The sequence below is a fragment of the Peromyscus maniculatus genome, chromosome 8 (assembly GCF_049852395.1).
Source record: "Peromyscus maniculatus bairdii isolate BWxNUB_F1_BW_parent chromosome 8, HU_Pman_BW_mat_3.1, whole genome shotgun sequence".
Taxonomy (NCBI): domain Eukaryota; kingdom Metazoa; phylum Chordata; class Mammalia; order Rodentia; family Cricetidae; genus Peromyscus; species Peromyscus maniculatus.
Genome location: NC_134859.1, coordinates 74,146,578 through 74,169,213, shown reverse-complemented (window position 1 = coordinate 74,169,213; position 22,636 = coordinate 74,146,578). Strand labels below are relative to the sequence as shown.

The following is a 22,636-nucleotide window of genomic DNA, read 5'->3' as shown; positions in this document are numbered from 1 at the left end:
GAAGCAACAAAAAACACAACATAAAAGAATAAATTTAAGGCTGAGACACTTGATTTCATGTGATTTTCTTTTTAAAATCTGGGTCTCTGAGATAGGAAGTAGTTGGAATTGCATTCCGCAAATCTCTGTGACTGACAGATGAGATCCATATGAGCCTTGTCAGCTTAATAACCAGTTTCTCGCTATCTTCTCCTTCTCTATTAAATGCATTATGCTAATGCAAACAAAGGTGGGACTGTTAGCTCTGCCCGTCACTCACCTTTTCTTTCCTCTTTTAAGTCCATAACTTGAAAACTGCAGTGTAGTAATTTATACCCAGCATACTATTTCCTTCACTTAGCAGCAAACTTTAAACTTCAGCTAGAGCAGTGGCGACAGACTGGCAGTTGGGGCTGAGACAGACAGCAGCCGCTCTCCTTGTCCCAGTGCTGTGACGGGACAAATGTAACTCAAGGGCCACCGCCTAAATAGTCCCCATAAAACTACAGCTACTTGAAGGGTATGCAGGACGGTGACCTGGTTGGTTTTCCTTTTGTCTCCAAATGTGAAAACTAGTCAGAAGCCTAAGAAAGACTCACCCTGATGCACTAAAGCAGGTACCGAAGGCTATTAAGCTATGTTTGTTTAGAACTTTGCAAATTCTCATACCTTTTCATCTGATAACTTCATTTCATTTAAAATTCATCACAACAGAAATACAGCAAAGTCATAAATATGGGTTTGAAACAAGTGTTTCAGCATTACTAAAACCATCAGAAATGATCTAAAAATCATTAAAGGAAATGTGTCTCAAAATCTATTCAAGATAATGTCTGAGTAATACTTTGTGACATGCAGAAAGGCTAATGACATAAAGCGGGACATTTCATTTCATATATAGTATGGACCTTACGTTAGAAATACAGAGCCAGGTGTGGTGGTATACACCTGTAGTCCGGTACTTTAGAGGCTAAGACAGGAGAATGGCTACAAGGCAAGACCCTGTGTCAGAAACCAAAGCATGCACACACACACACACACACACACACAAAATGTCTGTTGCTGGGCGGTGGTAGCACAAGCCTTTAATCCCAGCAAGCGGGAGACAGAGCCAGGCAGATCTCTGTGAGTTTGAGGCCAGCCTGGGCTACAGAGCGAGATCCAGGAAAAGCACCAAAGCTACAAAGAGAAACCCTGTCCTGGAAAAAAAAAATTGTCTCACATACCCAGAGCCCTAATTAACACTATTGCCAAAACAAAACCAAGCCACAAATATACAGAGGGTTATCTATGATAGTGGGGTTACAGTGGTATTTATTTTCTTCTTTATTTTTATTATTTTAATAAATTATCGTTATTACATTTTTTTCCTTTAAGAATCTACATTGTTTTAAAAGAAAGTCTGTGCAGGGCTGGCAGTCAAACCTAGAACATCATACATGCGGAGAGTCCATAACTAACATGACCTGGACTTCATACTTACTTTTCCAAAGACTCCACCTGGCTGCTGTTTTCCCTGATGTTATACTGAGTTGTTTGAAACCGTGTATTACTTTAGTCCACATATAAATTCTAAGTGTCAGGATTATTTCTAGACAATTCTGTTTAGTCAACCTTCAATGGCACTATAGATTGTTTTGCTTGAAATGCAAGACATATTAGAAGTAGTGCCTGTAATAGATATGGACTTCACCATTTCTGAGAGTTACCGTTATTCTCAGGACGTCTATATGCAGTGCTTTTGTTAGAGACAGTTTCAAAGCACGGAGATACCTGTGTTCTATCTCTGTCTGACAAGGGTGTGAAGGCAGGACAGGAGAATGAGGCATCCCCTCAGCACATCTGAATCCAACCTGGGCTACATGGCACTGTTGCAAAAAATAAAAAATTAAAAGAAAAAAAAAACCCAAAAACCTAAAGCAAGCAAGCAAAAACATCCCCCAAAGAAAAGATTTGTTCAGGAGTTGATGACAAAACCCAGACTCCCAAGAAAAGAGAATGTGAAGACTCACAACTGAAGTCATCAGTTACTGCTGCCTAAAGGGAGCTGAGTAACCATTGACACTTGAGTGACTCACAGATCAGCAACAGATCTGAGATTCAAACATTGAGCTGAAAATGGGAGAGCCAACCATGTGGCACTGGAGAAGGAAGTCAAGACACAGCAGAAGGCCGGGGCCGACGCTGGCAGCTGCCCTTCAGGAGATGGGACACTGAAGCTTCGAATGAGCTGAAGCCAAGTCTCCAGCCACACGGGGCACTTGGTTGGTTAACGAGTTTGGAGACTCCGCTGTTTATGGAAGGAACTCAGGGTGGCCAGGACCAGTGTGGAAAGAGGCATAACTTGTGTGTTTTTATCTCCATGTTTTGGAAAGCCAGTTATTTTCTATTATTCTCTGGTATTTTGAAAAAGTACTCAATCCAGAACAGTCTTTGCTCACTTCTTCCTCATACCTTCTTTCCTCTTCCTCCTCACAACCTCTAACTATGATTTTGAAGCAAATGCATGTGGGTGGTTTCCATGGTACAAGACAAGTTTCACAGAGCGCGTGCTCCAGCCTGCACTAATTGGGCATGATGTGTTCCAGGGCTGTGTGTGTAAACACAGATGCCCTAGCATCCCAGGTACTCAGCAGCTCATCGGCGTGTCAGCAAAGGGAAACATTAGTCTCATTATCTGAATGACGAACGCAGTAGAGGATGGACGTTTCCAGGGCGTCGTCTGGTTGGGTGGTACTGTGCCCCATGCCCTAACGGTTTTGTGTCTCTATTGACAGGACCAGGAGGAACAAGCTTACTTTGCAGTGTTTGATGGCCACGGGGGAGTGGATGCTGCCATTTATGCCTCCGTTCACCTACATGTTAACTTAGTGCGCCAGGAGATGTTCCCCCATGATCCTGCTGAGGCTCTGTGCCGGGCCTTCCGTGTCACGGATGAGCGGTTTGTGCAGAAGGCAGCCAGGGAGGTATGCCCACGTCCTTGTGAACACCAGCTGAGTTCCAGCCAGTCTCTGTGGGGGAAGGGCTAGTCTGGCCTTTTCTCCTTCTGGGTACACATTATCTAAACTATACACGCAAGCATGCACATGCACGCAAACACACAAACACTCACTTCAGCTACTTTCTTGGACTCTGCTTGATTCTTAATCCAGTTCCCTCCTGAGGAATAATTTTGTGGGGCACAATGATTCCCTGTAAAGAAAACCCAGACTGTGGTTTTCTGGCCCCTGTGTATAACTGCTGCTGGATTTGGCAGGTGAGTTTTTGCTTCCTTCCCCTACTACCTGTCAGCTTTGAACTTGGCCCCTCTAAGCACTCTTGCAGACAGTATCTAGTGACGGTGAACTGAAAACAACATTGAAACAGAAAGTGGGACTGCTCCCATGCATTGCTTTTGCAGGGGTAGGCAGTGGTCACTGTGTGTCTCCAGGGAACATCTATCTGGAGAAGGAGACTCCTTAGACGACCCTTGAACTGACTCTTTCTTAATGGGAAGACAAGACAGAACTCACGTCCTATATTGCTCAGGCTCGTCAGACCTAAGCATTTTACTCTGAATGAAACTGAGTTCTGTATTAAAGTCTAAAAGTAAAACAAACAAAACCATATGTATATCATACTGGGCAATGGAACCTAATTACCTATATCACTCTATGTTGGATTTTGAGAAAAAGGTACATTTCTTACTTTTCAAAACTAATACGTATTAAAATATACACAAGAAGTTAACACTGCTGCCACATGACTCCAACGTGGACTTCTAAAATGAAAAGATCAGAACAGTGTTTGATCCATTTCCCTGCTCCTACAATTATGCTGCAAAGCGGTAGTGAGGTTTGGGATTAATGAAAGAATAATCCAGAACTACATGGTAAAAAAGAGAGAGAGACGTCTCTACCTTGAGCCCTAGCTTGGATTAACACACAGATGACCTGGTAACAACTAGGATCCACAGGCAGAGGTGGGGTGGCACAAGAAAACCCAAGCTGACCTCCGCCCTGGGGGGCTGACCTCAGCCCACTCTGCTGGCCCTGCCTGTCTGGAGGCTGCTGGCTCTCAGCTTGGGGACAAGGTGAGCCTTGGGGGCAGGGTAATCTGTATTCAGCCAGTGTGAGACACGGATCATTTCATCTTTTTTCTTCAATCTTCCCTGCCCTTCTCTTTCCTGACCGCGTTCCCTCCCTTGCTGGCCATGGTGCTGTGTCTCAGTCCTGCCAGTAGTTGTCCCATGACTCAGGGTCCTCTCAGGGTTGCCTTCTCCTCCTTGTGCTTGTCCTGCTGTTTACCGCTGGGAAAAGCAGCTTTTCCTGTGGAGAAGCAGCCCTGCCTCCTGCTCTCTCCAGGGCATATGCACTCAAGTGTCTTTATCCTGTGTTCCAGAGGGCTGAGCTTTTGAACATTCTGTGTGGGAAGACATTTTATTGGTGGGTGAGGATTTATAACAAACTTTTCCTATATAGGGAAAAAGAGAAGTTGTTTCTCTCATTGGATACAAGGAGCCCTTCACCACCCTGACGCACTCGTTCTAATTTGGGCCAGGTCCTTAGTAACAGAGTCATGCTCATTTGGTGGTGACTCATGTCAAATGGAGATGTCATTTTAGTATAGCAGGATCAAGAGCTCTAAGTACTGTGGTAGCTACTGCAGTGAAACCCCAGGCTGTTAGTTCTCCATGCACTGTTTCCAATCAAAGCTCCCTAAAAATACCTCGGGAAGATTGTTCTGGTTTTTGTTTTTAAAGGTATATAAGCATCTTCTTCAGTGAGTATATGCTGTCTTGGCTCCATAATATCCAGAGACTGGGAACATTTCTTCTGTACCAAGCAAATACTTTGTGTACACACACACACACACACACACACACACACACACACACACACACACACACACTCACATGCGCACGCACGCACAGAAATGAGACAGACTAGACTGGAATCATCTAAGAAAAAGGCAGCCTGGGAGTGGTGGCGCACGCCTTTAATCCCAGCACTTGGGAGGCAGAGTCAGGCGGATCTCTGTGAGTTCAAGGCCAGCCTGGGCTACAGAGTGAGATCCAGGATAGCCAGAGCTGTTACACAGAGAAACCCTGTCTCGGGAAAAAGGCGGCCAGGTGTGGCAGCATTCGCCTTTAGTCCCAGCACTTAGGAGGCAGAGGTAAAAGGATCTCTGTCGTGAGTTCTAGGCTAGCCAGGGTGATAGTCAGACCCTGTCTTAAAAAATAAAAAAAGAAAGGGGGTAGTGGTGGAATGGACTTAGGAAGTGAACTAGGAAGAACAAAGATTTCAAGTGCCCTTGGACAAGTTACAAAATATGCCATGTTTTTAAACTCCCACTCATATAGTGTGTGTGTGTGTGTGTGTGTGTGTGTGTGTGTGTGTGTGTGTGTGTGTGTTTGTGTCTGGGGCGTACATGTATGCCACAGTATGCATGTGGAGGAAAGGACAACTTCAGGAAGCTGTTCTTTATGTCCACCATAGTGTGTGTCAGAGGTTGACCTACGGCCATCAGGTTTGGCAGAAAGTGTCTTTACCTTCTGAGCCTTCTCACCTGATCCAGTTCCTAAAATTCATTAGTTAATTAATTTATATTTTATGAGTATGGGGTTTTTTTTTTTGTCTGTCTGTATGTCTGTGCATCACATGCATGCAATGCCCATGAAGGCCTTAGACTGCTCGGGACTGAATTACACATGGTTGTGGTCACTGCCATGTGCTGTGTGAATAGAACCCGAGTCCTCTGGAAGAGCAGCCAGTGCTCTTTTTTTTTTTTTTTCCAGAGCTGAGAACCGAACCCAGGGCCTTGCGCTTGCCCTACCACTGAGCTAAATCCCCAACCCCCAGTGCTCTTAATCACTGAGCCATCTCTCCCCAGTCCCCAAGCCCAGTTTTTAAAAACAACTTGTACTTAAAACAAAACAGATAATCATTCCTGTCCAGTGTATCACCACAGATCAAGTGGACTTGTGTGTATAAATGCACATAGAATTCTCTGAACCAGGCATGGTGATGAACATGTTTCATCTCAGCAGAGGTAAGTAGACCTGTGTAATTTCAAGGCCAGCCTGGTCTATATAGCAAGTTCAGGCTGCCAGGGCTACACAGTGAGACCTTATTTCTAAAATAAAATAAAATACTCTGAGAACCATGAATTTGTAATGTGAAATATCACTAACAGTCTCTCAAATGCAGCTTGTATTAATCATAAACTGCTTCTCAATGAGAATTTGTTGTCTTTTACTCTCTCTGACTCTGGTCTTCAATTACTTTCAGAGCTTGCGATGCGGGACCACAGGAGTAGTCACTTTTATCAGAGGCAACATGCTCCACGTGGCCTGGGTGGGCGATTCCCAGGTTATGCTTGTAAGAAAGGGCCAAGCTGTTGAACTAATGAAACCACACAAACCAGACAGAGAGGTATGTATGATCTGTTCTAATAGAGCATGTCAGAACGGCAGTTTTGTGGTTACTAATTAGGATTCTTTGAGTGTTGTTACTATTATTGGCTTTAATCTCAGCAACTGTGCCCTTCTCCTAAAGGAGAAATACAGAAAGCCTTTTCACAGAGATGGCAGTATATCTGTTTACTGTAAAGTGGATGAATAAATCCTGAATCCAAGTGTTTGCTTTTTATCGTACTGCTCTAGGATGAAAAGCAGCGAATTGAGGCCCTTGGAGGTTGTGTAGTTTGGTTTGGTGCCTGGAGGGTGAATGGAAGTCTATCAGTCTCCAGAGCTATAGGTAGGAAAAAAACATTCATTTTGTTTCTCCAAAATCCTCTAGCTCTCTGTCTTATATTAACTTTGATATGAAGGAACTTGAGATGCTAATTTATATGCTCAGAATGCTTATCACTGTTTAAAGTAACAACTGGATACCTTTTTAATTATTTAAGTACACCTGGCTATTTATACATTTAAATTCGTTATAAAGTAAGAATCATCTCATGGAATATAGCGTTTATCAGTTTCTATTCTTTGAATAGATGCCTCCAAGTTAGTGTACAAATCTGCTTGAAACAAATGATTTCATTCCACGTTTCCAGAAAACAGAAGGGTCTCTCCAAACTTCATACTGTTTCCATCTTTACCTCTTCTTTGGTGAATTATAAAATGACATGCACAGAATTCTTAGAAACACACTTTTTATACAAAACTATTTTCTAAATATGGGACATATAATTTTTTTGAGAAAGGGTCTCTCTATGTAGGCCAGGCTGGACTCTGCCTTAAGTGCTGGTATTAAAGGTGTGTACCACCACACCTGGCCCAGAAAATATAATGTCAGATAATCTTCTGTTCAAGTTCATATTTTCTTCTCCTCTCTCTCCTCATCCATGCTAGGGAGAAAATCTAGGGCCTCATCCATGCTAGGTGAGGGCTCTGCCCACCCAGGTCCACTCCCAGGCCTTTACAAGCATTCCAGAACTGCTCTCCCTAAAACGTAGACTGTTTAAAAGGGCAAAGCTGCTTATTCCAGAGATGGCTGAGGAAAATTAGGTGTACCTTCAAGGAGCTGGCTGTGCCTGCTTTTGTCCTGCTGTGTGCTGCAGGCTGCATGGCTTAGCCTCACTTCCCAGCTGTTTTTTCCTTCAGCACACAGACTCACATGTAAGCCTTCTGAGTCCGTTCAGTGCTGCTCATGTGTCTGTGCTTAGGGCTGACTGCTTGGGATCACCAGCTTTTGAAAAATAAGCATGTATTTCATGGGTAGATAAGCAGATATGCATGCATACATAAATAACCCTTCAATCTTTACCTCCCCAAAAGAAGTAAATGGACATAGAGCTAGAATAGACAAAGTCCATATCGAGACACCAAATTTAGTTTCTTGTTACCAGAGATCTGGTTTAGTTTGATCCGTGAGTTGAACTCTTCCCACTCTTTGAAAAGGTGCTGCTGGCTAGCTGTGAAGTGCCCCAGATATGAGCATCAGGAGCTGAATGAGACGTCCAGAGCTAAAAGAGTACAGATAGCTCATGAAGAACAGTTACCTCACAATGAGGGAGCTATTAGGTGCTCTGGAATAGGGTGCCAAAAGGGGGAATTCTCGATCTTTAAATACACTCTTATATACAATTATTTTTGACAACTAGAGCTGGTCAAGACCTCTTCATCTTCCTTCAGACAGTGTTTGTCAGGAGACTGACATGGATCTCTACAGAGACATCTTAAGTTGATGCTGGCCTTGATTCTAAAAAGAGAATACAAGGTGAAAGTGAAGCAAAATGTCTGAGTAAATGACAACCTAAGATGGAATAGGGTCAACATCCCAGATAATGTGACTTTTCAGTTGGCGAGGGTGATACACTACGTTTAGGGAGGAAACCCCAGGAATGGAAAATATTTTTAGGAACAACAATGGGTACAAGAGGCAAGAGCAGACGGTGGAGTGGTCAATTAGGAGTGTCCCTGCAGGCCTGTGATGGGCTTCAGATCTGACCCAAAGAGTCTAGATTTACTAGATGAATAAACAGAGGCCACACAGCCAGGGTTGTCTTTTCAAGCACTTGTAGTGACAGCATAGAATACAGACGGGTGTAGAAGAGCTTAGATGGAGATCATGTAGAAGGCTGTGGGTACAGTGCTGGAGACGAGGACATCTAAAAAGGGAGACACGGAGGAGGGTATAAATCGGTGAGACAGATGATCGTTTGTGAGGAAGAGGAAAACTAACTTCCAGGTTTCTGACTTGTGAGTAGGAAGACGATAGAGCATTTGTAATAAAGAAACAGCAGTTGGCAGGGGGTGAGTTCAATTGGACATATTTTCAATCCTCGGTACTGATGTCTTGGAAGAGATTTTGTATGTACGTAGAAATACAGATCTGGAGTTGAGCTGAAAGTTGAGCTGGAGACAAGGGTTTATAACTCCTTCCATCTTGGCAACAGCCTTTATCTCTCATGCACACCCACAATGTTGAAACTACAGGCATGAATCACACTGCCCAGAGAGCACTTACTGTGTGACGATGCCGAGATGAGGCCTGTGACCTAGGGTAACACAGTGCTCTCTGCCATTCTACAGGCTACTTATCTTGGAAAGTGAACTGTCTCAGTACTGGTTTGCTCCTTTGTAAAGTAAGAGTACCAGCACCCAGTTCCTGATTCATGTGTGAGGTAGTGGAATATGTACCACATTCAGAACTGAGCCCAGCACATTCTTAGCCATGATGGCTGCACTATTAAATCAAGGAACAAACCAGGAAAAGATGAAGGACAGACAAGTGCACTTTTTCAGATGCCAGGAAAAGAGGGCTTCTGGGCCTGAGCAGTCAAGGGCTGCAGAGGTCCTGAGAAATGGGTTTTAAAAAGAAATGAATTTCGGGGCTAGAGAGATGGCTCAGCAGTAAAGGCACTTGTTGCTCTTGCATAGGTTTGATTTCCAGCACCCACGTGATAGCTCACGACTGTCTGTTAATTCCAGTTCCTTCTTCTAACACATTCAGGCGCCAGGTACACATCTGTACACATAAATAAGTTTTTAAAAAGAAATGGAATCTCAAATAAGAAATAGCTGGTAGTATCTGAGAGAAATGTTTTAAGTGGGTAAGTGTAAGAATATACTAATTAAGACATGGGAAGACAGACGTGGTGGCATTTGCCTGTAATCCCTGCACTTGGGAGGCAGATAGGATCTGGAGTCAGTGTCAGCTAATCTAGGCCTCATATTACGGTGTGAAAAAGACAAAGGAGGACTGAATATATTTGCAGGAAGAGAGTAAGTAGAGAATTGAAAATGAGACCTTTGCCTGAGCTCCAGAGAGACGGGACCAAAAATAACTGACTATGGTAGTGCATAGAGGTCAACTCCACCTACCCCCCATGCCAAAAGTGGTGGTGGTGGTGGCTGTGGGCTTTTCCTTTGGTTTTGTTTGTAGGAAAACTGAGGAAATTCAAATCTTACAACTGTCTTTTAAGTAAGAAATTAATGAATGTGCCAAGATGACCAATAAGGAAGATTTGGGAGACTCACTGGAATGGGCTTTAAAAAGGACAGGAAAGGGGATAAACAGTTCAACTCCACTTAAAAAACAAACGACACTCAAAGCTTTGACAACGTAAATCTTTCCAATTGTTTCACCCCATGAGCCTTTCATTTCTGAGTTTCCTAGCATATGGAGAGAGGAGGCTGAAGCCAACAGGCTGCCGTCTCCACCAGGAGATGGGTATTTGTGCCCTCCTACCAAATTTGGGGGCGAAATGCCATGAATCTGACACTCAACACTGGAGCGGGTGAAAAGCCAGAGTTCTGGCACTGTTTCCTCTGTGCAAATCTTTGTATGTTCTGTTCTAAACCAACAGCTGCACTGGTCTTTTAATTGTTAGCGCTAAAACACGATTTTTTTTTTTTTTTGAAACAGTGTAACTCAGATCACATTTATTTTTAGAAGTAGAGTTCAGAAAATAATATTTGAATCAGGTAGAATAGGGGAAATTAAATAAAGTGGACCAGTGGGAACACTGCTCTTACCTTTTGAAGTTATGATTGGCTTCAGTAGTCTATTGGGATATCATAGTGATAAATGAAATCAAAACCATGCTTTTAGGATTCCAGCAGCTGGGAGGTTGAGGCAAGAGGATGAGACATTCGGGGCAGCCTTGCTACAAAGCAAGGTGGATGCCAGCCTGGGCTATATGAATGAGACCTCGGCTTTAAAAAAAAAAAAAAACCCAAAACAGTGGGCAGGATAGTGGATGAGAGTTACACGTGTGAGAACAGTGAAGCTAAGAATATGTAGGGTCAAAAGGCCTCTGTTTCTTATTTACAAATATATTAACCTAAAAAATTATATCCAGGAAATACCCATTTTCCTAATATCTAGTTATTCGACATACTGGATACAGCATATGGCCCAATTTATAGCTTATCACAGGGTTCCTATTGAACTGTTTGAGCCTATCTGACATGTCTGAAAGAAATCTGAGGTAAGAGGGCACCTGTAGCAGATACCAGAAATAATGAATTACTTAGTAAGGCCACTGTCTTAACTTCGTATCTGTTGTGATTTAACTTTTGTATCTGTTGTGATAAAAATGTCCTGACAACAGGAAACTTAAGGGACAAACATAGTTAGTTTAGCTCACAATTCCAGGTTATATATAGTTCATCACATTGTCACAATCACAGTAGTATGAACTTAAGACAGCTGGTCATATCAAGAAGAGAGGCTTCTAGTACTTAGCTAGCTTTCTCAGTCCAGGACCTAAACCCAGGGAATGGTACTGCCCACAGTGGGCTGGGTCTTGTCACTTCAGTTAACCCAATTTAAAAAAAAAAAATCCCCATAGGCATGCGCACAGACCAGCCTGATCTAGGCAATCCTTCACTGACAGTCTTCCTGAGGTAAATCCAGGTTGTGTCCAGCTCGCAACAACTAACTATCACAGCCTGCTTCTTTCTAGTGCACTAGAAGGTGTAATTAATGAGAACTGTGTAGGTAACAAGTGGGGTAGTTAGGATTTGGAGCGAGGCAGTCTGATACCATGCTGTTACTCTAAACACTAAGTTATAGGGCACTGACTACTTCACATATCGTTTGGTGGCACTTTTCCAAGTATCGAAAGAAAAATAACCGATGAAAACAATGCAGGAATCTGGTCATTTCTGTATCTTAAAGTTCCACCATCATGGTGGAAGATGGGTGATCTCAGCAGCCATGAGAGAAACCTGTAGGCTTAAGGCCTCTGGTGTGTTGGACATCACTCCCTAACACTGTCTTGTGTCTGCTCATGTTGTTAGTAAGTGTATGTGGTCAGGGTGAGCAATCAACATGGGTGGGTCATCTGTGAAGACAAGAGGACACTTACTGTGGACTTTCTGTGTGTTCTCCAGATATTAAGTAAAACAGCATCAAAGAGAAGCCAAGTGGACCAGAAACAAAGTAGTCCATACCTTAGCTCTTTTTGTGTGGGACTGTGGATAAAGCCCACAAGTTTCCCTGGCTTTAGAGTCACACATGGTTTTTAAATCTCTTGTAACTCAACCCTTTCTCCATGTTCACAACAATAACCTACTTACTGATTTCTCAAAAAAAAAAAGGTGACAGAAAATTGTTTATTGAGGAAAACAGCCAGGACTTAGGGTTTCCCCTCAATGTTCTCAAGTTGCAATTAAATCAAACCTAATCACCAGTAAGAGAACAGATCTACTGAACCAACAGTTCTCCTATGTATGACTGATATTTTTAGTACATCAAACAAATTTAGATTTGGTGTGACTTGTTGCTTTAGTCAGCAAAGCCTAAACTGTAGCCAGAGGCACAAGGTCGAATGTATACAACTGATGAGGAATTGAACCTTGCAACTTATAGTTTTTAAACTGGGATTAAAGTATAACAACATCAAAGTAACACAGAATTGAAGTGTTTCAATTACAGTTTTAAATAAAAATTTCTCATCAAGTTACAATCAATCCATAGTACTGACCACAGGCATTCTAAACATTTAGGTGAACCACAACCTGCCTTCTGATGGCCTTCCCTTCTAATTCCCACAGGAGATGCTGAACATAAGCCATATATCTGTGGAGATGCAGACTCTGCCTCAACTGTTCTGGATGGGACTGAAGACTACCTCATTCTGGCCTGTGATGGCTTCTATGATACAGTGAACCCTGATGAGGCAGTGAAGGTTGTATCTGACCACCTGAAGGAGAATAATGGAGACAGCAGCATGGTTGCCCACAAATTAGTGGCATCAGCTCGTGATGCAGGGTCAAGTGATAACATCACTGTTATTGTGGTTTTCCTGAGGGACATGAACAAAGCTGTAAATGTTAGTGAGGAATCAGATTGGACAGACAACTCTTTTCAAGGAGGGCAAGAAGATGGTGGGGATGATAAGGAGAATCATGGAGAGTGCAAACGCCCTTGGCCTCAGCACCAGTGCTCAGCACCAGCCGATCTAGGCTATGAGGGGCGTGTGGATTCATTCACTGATAGAACTAGCCTGAGCCCAGGGCCCCAAATCAACGTGCTGGAAGATCCAGACTACCTAGATCTCACACAAATAGAAGCAAGCAAACCTCACAGTACCCAATTTTTGCCACCAGTTGAGATGATTGGTCCTGGTGCACCAAAGAAAGCAGATCTTAATGAGCTAATAATGGAGGAAAAATCAGTCAAGTCTTCATTGCCTGAACGGAGTGGTGCTGGAGAGTTTCTGGCTTCTTTTAATTTGGGTTCAACAGGGCAACAGATATGCAGAATGGAGAGCTTGTCTCCTGTCTGTTCTGGGTTGGAAAATGAACAGTTCAAATCCCTGGGGAAAACAGCGTCTAGATTGTACCATTTACGCCACCACTACTCCAAAAGGCAGCGTGCATTCAGGTTTAATCCAAAGTTTTATTCATTTCTTTCTGCTCAAGAGCCTTCTCACAAAATAGGCATTAGCCTCTCCTCACTTACTCGAAGTGGGAAGAGAAACAAGATGTTAAGAAGTTCTTTGCCATGGAGGGAAAATAGCTGGGAAGGATATAGTGGAAACATGAAGATTAGAAAGTGTAACGATATTCCATGCCCAGACCTTCCTTGGAGTTATAAAATAGAAGACTTTTCTTCAATGTAGGCTAGCTAGCTCTCTCAAAAAATACAACTATAAGAGTAGAAACAAGGTAGACATTTTTAACGTACATGTGCTTCATTATGAATCCATTGATGGCTCAATCCTTAAATGTACATAGATCTCTAGGAAATTCAAAATAGTGTTTTCAATCTTAAGAAAAGTATTGGCGGTTTCACTAGCAAACTCATACAACTGGTCCCTGTGATGTGTCTCTACCTACATACAGCCCCCTCTCCACCATCCCTTCACGTCACTAGTGGAAGCTTGAAAGTTATTCCAGTCAGAATATATGGTATGGAAATCGCAAGTATCTGGTCTGATGTGCCTAATCTAAAGGAAACAGTGCAGAATTAAATTTTGGGGGGAAATGCTCCTCAAGATCCCGGGGACCATGAAGCATTCCTCCCCAGTTGTTTGGGTGAATGAAAGATTAAAGCCACACAGGTCTTAACTGCTGATCAAGGACTCAGTGACCAGTACCAAAGTGTCATATTCTCAGACTTGGGAGGCAGTATGCAGTAAGATAACTTGTTCATTTTTCATAGAAAATGAAAAGCAACTATGAATATATTTATGAAAATATTTCACAAGGTTTTAGTTATCTGAGAGTTTCATAACCTGTTATGGTGCTGTTGGTGGAATTTTGTTACTCATTTTAGGAGACCTCTGTCAGCTGGCTGTAACCTAGGATCCTGTTCTTCATAGTACCTTCATCTCAAGAATAAAAGTGGTTTAAGAGATGATGTCAGGTACGACCGAAGACTCAAATGCCATTTAAAAGGAGTTGTGAAAATAGCACTTCTATATTTTCTGCTTTTTTTTAAAGTTTACAGACAGCAAAGGCATATATAACTATAATATAAAATGTAGTTTGAATAATGAAAATGATAGTTTTAACTTCTCTAAAATTGTTTTCCCCAAGGGAATGAAGTAATTGGTATAAAGGAGGCTGAGTGTGAACCCAGAGGCCACGTGCACAGGAGAATGCAGATTACTGAGGGCCAGGGCTGTTTAGTTATAAGTGGAAGACGAGCCAGAGTCCAGCTACCCGCTTCAGACTACAGTGACAGGTCATGTGCTTCTCATTTCAATACTTATAGTTTATAGTTTTGAATCATCTACTTTTTGCCATTTCTACAGTTTCAAACCAGAAACATGTCTTCACCGAAAGACAGCAAAAACGCTCTTCGATTTGTCCAGTGAGGCAGCCTGGTTTATCTCAGTCATGAATGTTCCCATGTTCCCTACCCCATCCCCCATGAGCTAGCCAGGCCAACAGGCAGGAGCAGCCGCTGGAGCGACTGCTCGCACAGTGGAGGCGCCACTAAAGGTTCCTGCTGAGGCACGGCCACCCCAATCATATTCTGTGGAACTCCACAATTCATGTTGCTTTCTCCAGACCCACAGAGGATTAAGATCCTCAAATTCCAGAGACATAGATGACTAACATATCACAGGTATTGGCAGAGCTACATCAAACCATTAAAGACCAAAACCCAGCTTCTCTTCAGCAATGGTCAAACTATTAACCTACAGCTTTTATTTTTCAAAATGTGAGTCTAAGTGGAGGTTTCCAGTATTTGTTTTTTGTTGACCTTGGAGTCATTTATTCTTCTCTTAGTCTCGTGACCGCTGAGAAGGAATGAATATGGCTCCACCTCAACAGTATTAGGACTTCATCATCTTTCTGATGCTTGCCCCATCAATGGACCAGTCTGTCATGTCTGTCATTTTTTGAAGCCCAGATCATGCTGACAACCCATCAGGTGCAGGGCCAGTTTCAAACCAAATTTCTAAAGAAAAAAAAAAAAAAAAAAAAGCCAGGCAGCAGACAACAGGTGTACATCATATCCCAAAATAGCTAAGTACATTTAGAAGAATTTCTGTGGTTATCTATTAGTAATGTTTTTGATCAGAATAAGGAGAAAAAAAAAATGAGGTGATAGGTTTTTGATTAGTGAGGTAAAAAAATGAGTGGATGAAGCTAGGGCAAACAGACCCATTTGGATTTTGTAGGTCTGACTACACAGCAGTGTTAACTCCATTTCTCATATCATTAGCTCTCTAGAAAATAGAGAAAAGTACTCCTAGTGTGGTCAAGTTAATAAACCAATATTGTAAAAACTAACTCATTTGTTCACAATGTGCGTATTTATAAGGTAGTTAGGTACCATTTGTACGGTAAGTCCTTTAACATTCTATAATATTAAAGTAGTGGTTATTGGCCTGATACATGCTGCTGTTGGTTCTATAAACCAGACGAGAAGCAGTGCTTTGTGAAATGCAGTGTTAAACCTTAATGCCACTGGTGATAGGAAGTAGTTCCCTTCAATTCAAATCCTCTGCCCTTATTTGCTGCTTGCTAATGTAAGCAATAAGTAACCCTCTAACTAATGGTATCTATACATTTCTGTAACTTATATTTAATGATGGTGTATCTGGTGACTGTAAAAATATTAGACAGATATAAAGTATCTATATAATATATATTAACTGTAAATGCTGAGGTATAGTCTGTGAATTATGTGTTTTGTACCTCTATTTCATTGTGCAATTTAGTGGTGGTGAAAGTTCAACACTCGATCCTTAGAGTGGCAGTATCCCTTTTTCATTACCATGATCTGCATCATTTTGTTTGCTTGCTAAACCAGTTTTGTTATAGTAGGAAATAGCAAAACAAATATAGACAAGAAAGTGTAGTATCTGATAGGAAAGCAGACTTCAAGTCACCAACTGAGGTTACTATTCCTTGTACATTCACTGTGAGTCTCAAAGGGCATCAGTCCCTAATTTCAAAGGTTTCCTTTTTCACTTTTTTTAGGTATGTACATTGGAAAGATATCTGAGTTTGGCAACATTACAGCACCAAACACTGGAGCTATTAATTTTATTTATGTCTGTACAACAGAGGTCAGACAGAAAAACATGTATATACTTTTTCTTTACCTACAAGTGCCATCCATTGTCCTTGAAGTAATACAATTAGAGTCCATGTTGCATTTAATTTAAGTAGGAGGCACCTTGAAAGTAACATCTTTTCAAAGGACAATGTCAGTAACGTCAACACAAAGTCTACTCCTGACCACATTTATAGTGGTCCAGCGTCGACACTGCATTCTCATGACCACCACACTCCACTGCTAGAACACTGTGCCAGTAGGAAGTGCAACATCCAGGGGGCAGATGAACAGGATGCAGTTCAGTGTTGCAGAGAAGCGGCTTGCTTCATGTACTTCCTCCCCATCAAAGGCTTACTGAGGCTTTGTGAGAAAAGGGCCAGATGATTTTAAGTTTTCAACCATTTGCTCACTCAGTGAGCTTTTTCACCTAAGGCTACAAAAGAGGATACTACAGTTTTGTTGAATCTTTGGAAAAACTTTTCTTTGGGTCACAAATTACTAAAAGATTTTTTTACCTTTCAAAAACAGGATAAAAGACAAAACCCCCACTCTTCTGTTTTGATCTATACAAAGATGGTTGTTTCTTTAAAACAAACAATACGCCAGTATTATACAGACAAATAGTACTGATTTAAAAAAAAAAAACCAACCCACTGTTGCATCCTCCAGCAGCATTTGGTCTAGTTAAGCCTGTTTATTACATTAACTAGAAACCTGAGCAAGGGCAGGGAGTCCAGTGACCCAGCAGTCGCTCTTGAAAAGGAACTACTCTATTATCTTTGATGTATTAGATAATGCAGATACATCATTGTAATCTCTCTAGGTGCTCTGTGGTGAGAGACAAGCTTTCTCTTATTCATGACATTTCTCTGCAAAGAATTCTCTCTGGAGTGAAGTGAGTCAAGTTACGATTTACAGACCCGCTCCACAGATCACTTCTGAGTTGAGCTGTAATCATAAGTGATCTTTCATGTTTTATTTATTAAAACTGTTTATTCAGGTAAGGAGTATGTCAAAATTTTGCCAATATCTTAATAAAACTCAGCAATTAAAAAACCACTGGTTATTTGTCTTATTCATAAAGTATTAAGTTACTTGGTGCTTAAACTAGGCAGATTCCTCAGCCTTAAAACCCCCCACAATTTCAAAAAAAATGTATTTCTATGTCCTGGAATTCACTATGCAGACCAGATGGGCCTCAAACCTGGAGATCCACCTGCCTCTGCCTCCCGAGTGCTGGGATTAAGGGTGCACACCAATACTGGAGATGGATGTTTTCTTTCCCCTTATAAACATGGAAAGCTGCAAGTCTGTTGAGTGACGCTATTTAACTATTAACTATAACCATCCACCCAACCAACAAAAACCAGGGGAGAGGGCTTTCTTCTGGTGCTCCCTACTGGTTTAACTGGGATAACCAAAGGGGGCCTGTATAAGAGACAGTAGGGGAGGTGAACCCACCCTGAGCTAAGCAATGACTCCTCAAATCTTCCAGTGACATTATTCTTACATCTTTGCACCCAAATGCCCGAGCTTTCTCTTCCTGCCATTGAATTTCAGTCTTGAAAGAACGAACCAGTGAGTGGTGGCCCTGTCTTTCTGGTGGGTTTGATGAGGAATAACTACAGGAGAGTGTACAGAAAGAAGTGAAGCCAGCTCTGCAGGCCACGGCATCTAAAGCAAAGCCATGATTGACAACCTGTGTGTCTCCACCCCCCAGATCCCCCGGGAAACACAGATAGTTACATTATGATTTATAACAGTAGCAAAAGGAGTCATGAAGTAGCAATGGAGAGTAGCAATTTTACGGTTGGGCATCACTACAACATGAAGAATTGTGTGAAAGGGTCACAGAAGTAGGAAGGTTGAGGACCACGGAAAGGGATGGACCCAGTTTAAACACCGTGACTCCTTTACCAGTGAGACTTATTTCACAGTCACAACAATCCTAACTTCTCTGTCATTTAGGCTTTAGCATACCTTTATAAAGAAAAAAACAGTTCTGAAAGGAAGATTTACTTGAAGGAGCTTGCTTTGCAGGGATGAAAAATAACATTTTGATTAATAGTTATTTATGTTTGAAAATTTCTAAAATTTGATAATTAAGACAAACATCTCTTTTTGAAGTAACAGCATGCCATATAATTATTCTAAGTGAATCACTAGTATAACAATTATTTGAATTAAGACTTTACTAATGTTACCAAATTATCAGAAATGACTGGGGTTAGGGTCTCTCAAAGGTAAACCATTTGCCAACATGTGTGGCCTTGGCTAGGTCCAAGCACAGGAAAGAAAGACGCTGAGTTGACTCTAAGGTGCCACCTGCCCCTCCCCCACCATTAGCTTTGGACCTGCACCGGGTGCCCGTTACTGGAAGAACAACTAATAAAGGACACTTCTCTGTGCTCTAGGAGCCTGCTTTTGTTTGGCCTCAGAATAAACTTATCAAAGAACTTTTACTTGTATTTCAAATAAATCAGTTTCTTTTCGGACTCTTCAAAATGTTCAAATATTGTTTAGTAACAAAGGGTTCCTCCTTGAGCAGCTGGGTTTAGTATTCTTCTTAGCTTAGCTGTAGGATGACACCCCACCACAGACTCTCCAGGAAAAGGTGTCTTGACCTCATGGTGCAAAAACCAGGTCCCACACAGGTTCTATCCAGTTTTTTGTTTGTTTGGTTGTTGTTATTTTTTCTTTTTGGTCCCTTTTTGGAAAATGGAGAAAGTGTGCTGTCAAGAATGATCTAAGTTTGGAGAAATCTTTTTTCCAGGTGAGAAGTCAGCTTAACTGGATATGAAAAGGCCCTGCCTTCACAGTGCGGGTATCATAGCTACCACACAGGGGCAGGAGAGCCCATAAAGTTGCTAGGGACTCCCCAGTGGAGGGAGACTCAACGAGGCAAGTCTACACTGCAGTCTCCTAGAGGCACACGAGGAGGAGACACCAGCTGCCTATAGTACTTGGGCTGTAGTTTTGGTTGGGCAGAGAAGCACCAGGGGCTCAGCCTGCTCATGTGTCAGCCAGAGGAAACGTTTTCACGGAGCGCTGCAATGGATAAACGGCCCCCACTACTGAGTGGCTAACGTCACTTCCCGTCTGCTCTTCAGCTTCTTCAAGAAGCGTTTGTCTTTGTTTTCTTGTTGTAAACTCCTGTACATATTGATCAGAAGTTGATCTGCTTTTTACAGTTCAGCATATACTTATACATGACTCAGCACAATGAATTGTGACACCAACTTCCTGAATTTAGGCCAAACTCACAGGTTTAGGGCACAGTCTTCTACAAGATGAACCTGCTTCAAAGACCAGCTTCAAGTTCAGGATCCCCAGGCCACCCTTACACTTGACCAGGTGGCTCCAAGTTTGGGGGTTTCCACCATTAAGCTGAGGTTTGGTAACTCACTAGAACACTGCACAGAACTCGGGAGGGCACTGTGATCATGGTTTCACTCTGAAGAAAGCATGCAATTTCGAACCAGCGAAGGAAGACACATTGGGGAGGTTCTGAGGGTCCTAAATGTGATGCTTCTTGTAGCAGCAGGTGACCTTCCTGGCACAATGATGTACATAGTGCTGCAAACCTGGCACACTCCTTCAGGCTTCTACAGCCCCCAGTGTGTGTGTGTGTGTGTGTGTGTGTGTGTGTGTGTGTGTGTGTGTGTGTGTGTGTGTGTGTGTGTGTAATGCCATCAGCTACCTAGTCTCTAGAACCTTATCAACATACCACACCATTGGCTTTCTAGTGTTGTCAACCCCATCCTCAGGCATCTTGTTAGAATAAACTACCAGCTTCCAACCACAAATGATTCCCGTCACGTAGGAGAGTCCAAGGATTTAGAGGCTATTTCCCAGAACATGGGTCAGAACAGCCGTCTATATTATGACATATCTGACAGTCCTACTCATTGGCATAAAAGCTCCTTAAGAATGAAGACTGCTCCCATAAAAGTCTGATCAGAAACATGCTAGACTGGAAATGACCTACATTCTTGAAGTAGGTAGATGAATTCCAGTGAACAGCTAGGGGAATGTTACTTGGCAAAACAAACAGAAAACTAAGAACTGAGTCACACAAGATGGATAAACGTAATTGTGCTTTACTTACTACGTGACTGTACATTGTGAGTCTATTTATGACACTATGGAAAAGGGAAAATTAAAAGGACAAAGAACAGTGGTAGTCAGAAGTCTGGGGGAAGTGTTACTTACGAAGGGCCACCACAGGGAAATCTTGGGGCTGAAGACTGTCATGATTAACTACAATGAATCAAAGAACAATACAGAGTGCAGAAAGAAAGGTGCTAAGGTAGTCTTGAAGTCGAGAACTTTAAATAACTGAAAAAGTATTTTGACATGATACACCAGCTGGGTGTCAGGGCATGCATCCAGCTACCTAGAAGGCTGAGGAAGGAGGATCCCTTGAGCCAGCCTGGGCAGTATGCAAAACCCATTTCAAAAACACACAAGTGATATTCAAGGTGGTTTATTTTCCTCGTAAAGATATAGGTCAGATATATCATTAGTAAATAATAAATAGAAAAACAAAGAAAGAAAGGAGGGAGGGAAGGAAGGAAGGAAGGAAGGAAGGAAGAAAAGAAGGAAGAAAAGGAAGGAAGGAAAGAAGGAAGAAAAGAAGGAAAGAAGAAAGAGAAAGAAAAGGAGGGAGGGAGAGAGAGGGAAGGAGGGAGGAAGGAAGGAAGGAAGGAAGGAAGGAAGGAAGGAAGGAAGGAAGGAAGGAAGGAAGGAAGGAAGGAAGAAAAAAGAAAAAGAGCGAGCAAGGGACAGGCATGGTAATGCATGCTTTTAATCCCAGCACTCAGGAGGCAGAGGCAGGCAGATCTGAGTCCAAACCAGCCTGGTTTACAGAGTGAGTTCCAGGACAGCCAGGGCTATGTAGAGAAACCCTGTCTTGAAAAAACAAAAAAGAAAACAAAAAATTAGCTTGTTCAAGTAAAATAGCTAATACCCTGTAGCTAATGATTCAGGCTTCACATGGTTGGCTATTATAAATAGGAGCAAAGTCTACAATGAGCCCTGTGGGACTGGACTGATGTAGGTATCGACCCGCAGTTTTTCTCTAGAAAACAAAACACACACACACACACACACACACACACACACACACACCAAAAAAAAAAAAAAAAAAAAGCTATTTTATCTGGGTATAAGGGCATATGCTCATAAACTTAGTATTCAGGAGCCTGAAGCAGGAGGTTTACATTTCCAGCACAGCTTGGGCTACCTAAGGACAGGCTAACAGAAACGTCTACATGCACACTTACCCCAGGCTGAGGGGTGATGACACTACAGTACTAGTGAGCACACATATTTAGTTTCTAATATGATTTTCATATAAAGGTTGAATTATAGCTGAGCATAGTGGCTTATGTCTTTAATCCCAGCACTTGAGAGGCAGAAGCGGGATAGATCTCTGAGAGTTCAAGGCCAACCTGGTCTACAAAGAAGATTCCAGGCCAGGTAGGGCTACATAGTCCCACTATGGTAGGGAAAATACAAGGTGAGCTTTTAGCATCCTTTGATTAAAATATAAGAATGTAATAATGGGACATATTAGAGCTAGGCATGGGGACACACATTTTTAATCCCAAAATTTGGGTGGCAGAGCAAGTAGACCTCTATGAATCTGAGATTAGCCTAGTCTACACAGAGTTCCAAACCAGACAAAGACACAATGAGACTGTCTCAAAACCAAACAAATTACAAAGAGCAAGACGAATGTAGAACAAGGATGCAGCTCAGTTGCCAGCATACACAAAGCCCTTGGTTCAAACCCCAGCACTGGTTAGGCATGGTGGCACAGGCCTATAATCCCAGTATTCCTGAGTAGAAGACTGGAGGACCAAAAGGACCAGAAAGTCAATGTCATCCATGATAAGACTAGACATACTTTGGCTTCAAAAACAAAAAAAAAAAAGTACTGCAAACAAGATTCATTACATGATCATTGCTGTGGTAAGGTTACATATTGTACTAAAGGAAAAGCTGGGTCAAGGCTAGATGGGAATTCTCACATTTTCTTAATTCTTAGAAAACTACAATTATCTCAAAATAAAAAAACAACAACAAAATAGGACAATCTTTAAGCTTTATTTGTGTTTTGTTAAGCAAGATAAATTGTAAAAAGCACTGTGTCCAAACTTACAAGCATCACACAATCTCCCTCAATTTCCCAC

General features: G+C 42.1%; 2 protein-coding genes across 8 annotated transcripts in view; one reads left to right on the top strand and one right to left on the bottom strand.

Annotated features, from left to right (window-relative positions):
• Positions 1–17,489, top strand: part of Ppm1e (protein phosphatase, Mg2+/Mn2+ dependent 1E) — a 139,843-nt gene extending 122,354 nt beyond the window's left edge. For both annotated transcript variants that reach the window (XM_006983206.4, XM_076577630.1), the window contains exons 4-7: positions 2,757–2,945; positions 6,249–6,392; positions 6,623–6,716; positions 12,473–17,489. In XM_006983206.4, coding sequence (XP_006983268.1) covers positions 2,757–2,945; positions 6,249–6,392; positions 6,623–6,716; positions 12,473–13,542 — 1,497 coding nt within the window. In that variant the 3' untranslated portion in view covers positions 13,543–17,489. The remainder of the gene's footprint in view (positions 1–2,756; positions 2,946–6,248; positions 6,393–6,622; positions 6,717–12,472) is intronic.
• The window catches only part of Trim37 (tripartite motif containing 37), a 136,512-nt gene that overhangs the window by 10,557 nt on the left and 103,319 nt on the right, over positions 1–22,636 (bottom strand). The window contains exon 25 of one of the 6 annotated variants that reach the window (XM_042282550.2): positions 20,525–21,350. The exons of 4 other annotated variants lie outside the window; for them this stretch is intronic. In XM_042282550.2, coding sequence (XP_042138484.1) covers positions 21,332–21,350 — 19 coding nt within the window. In that variant the 3' untranslated portion in view covers positions 20,525–21,331. Of the gene's footprint in view, positions 1–20,524; positions 21,351–22,636 lie in introns of those variants that run through there. One more of the 6 variants, XM_042282545.2, reaches the window with a different exon arrangement.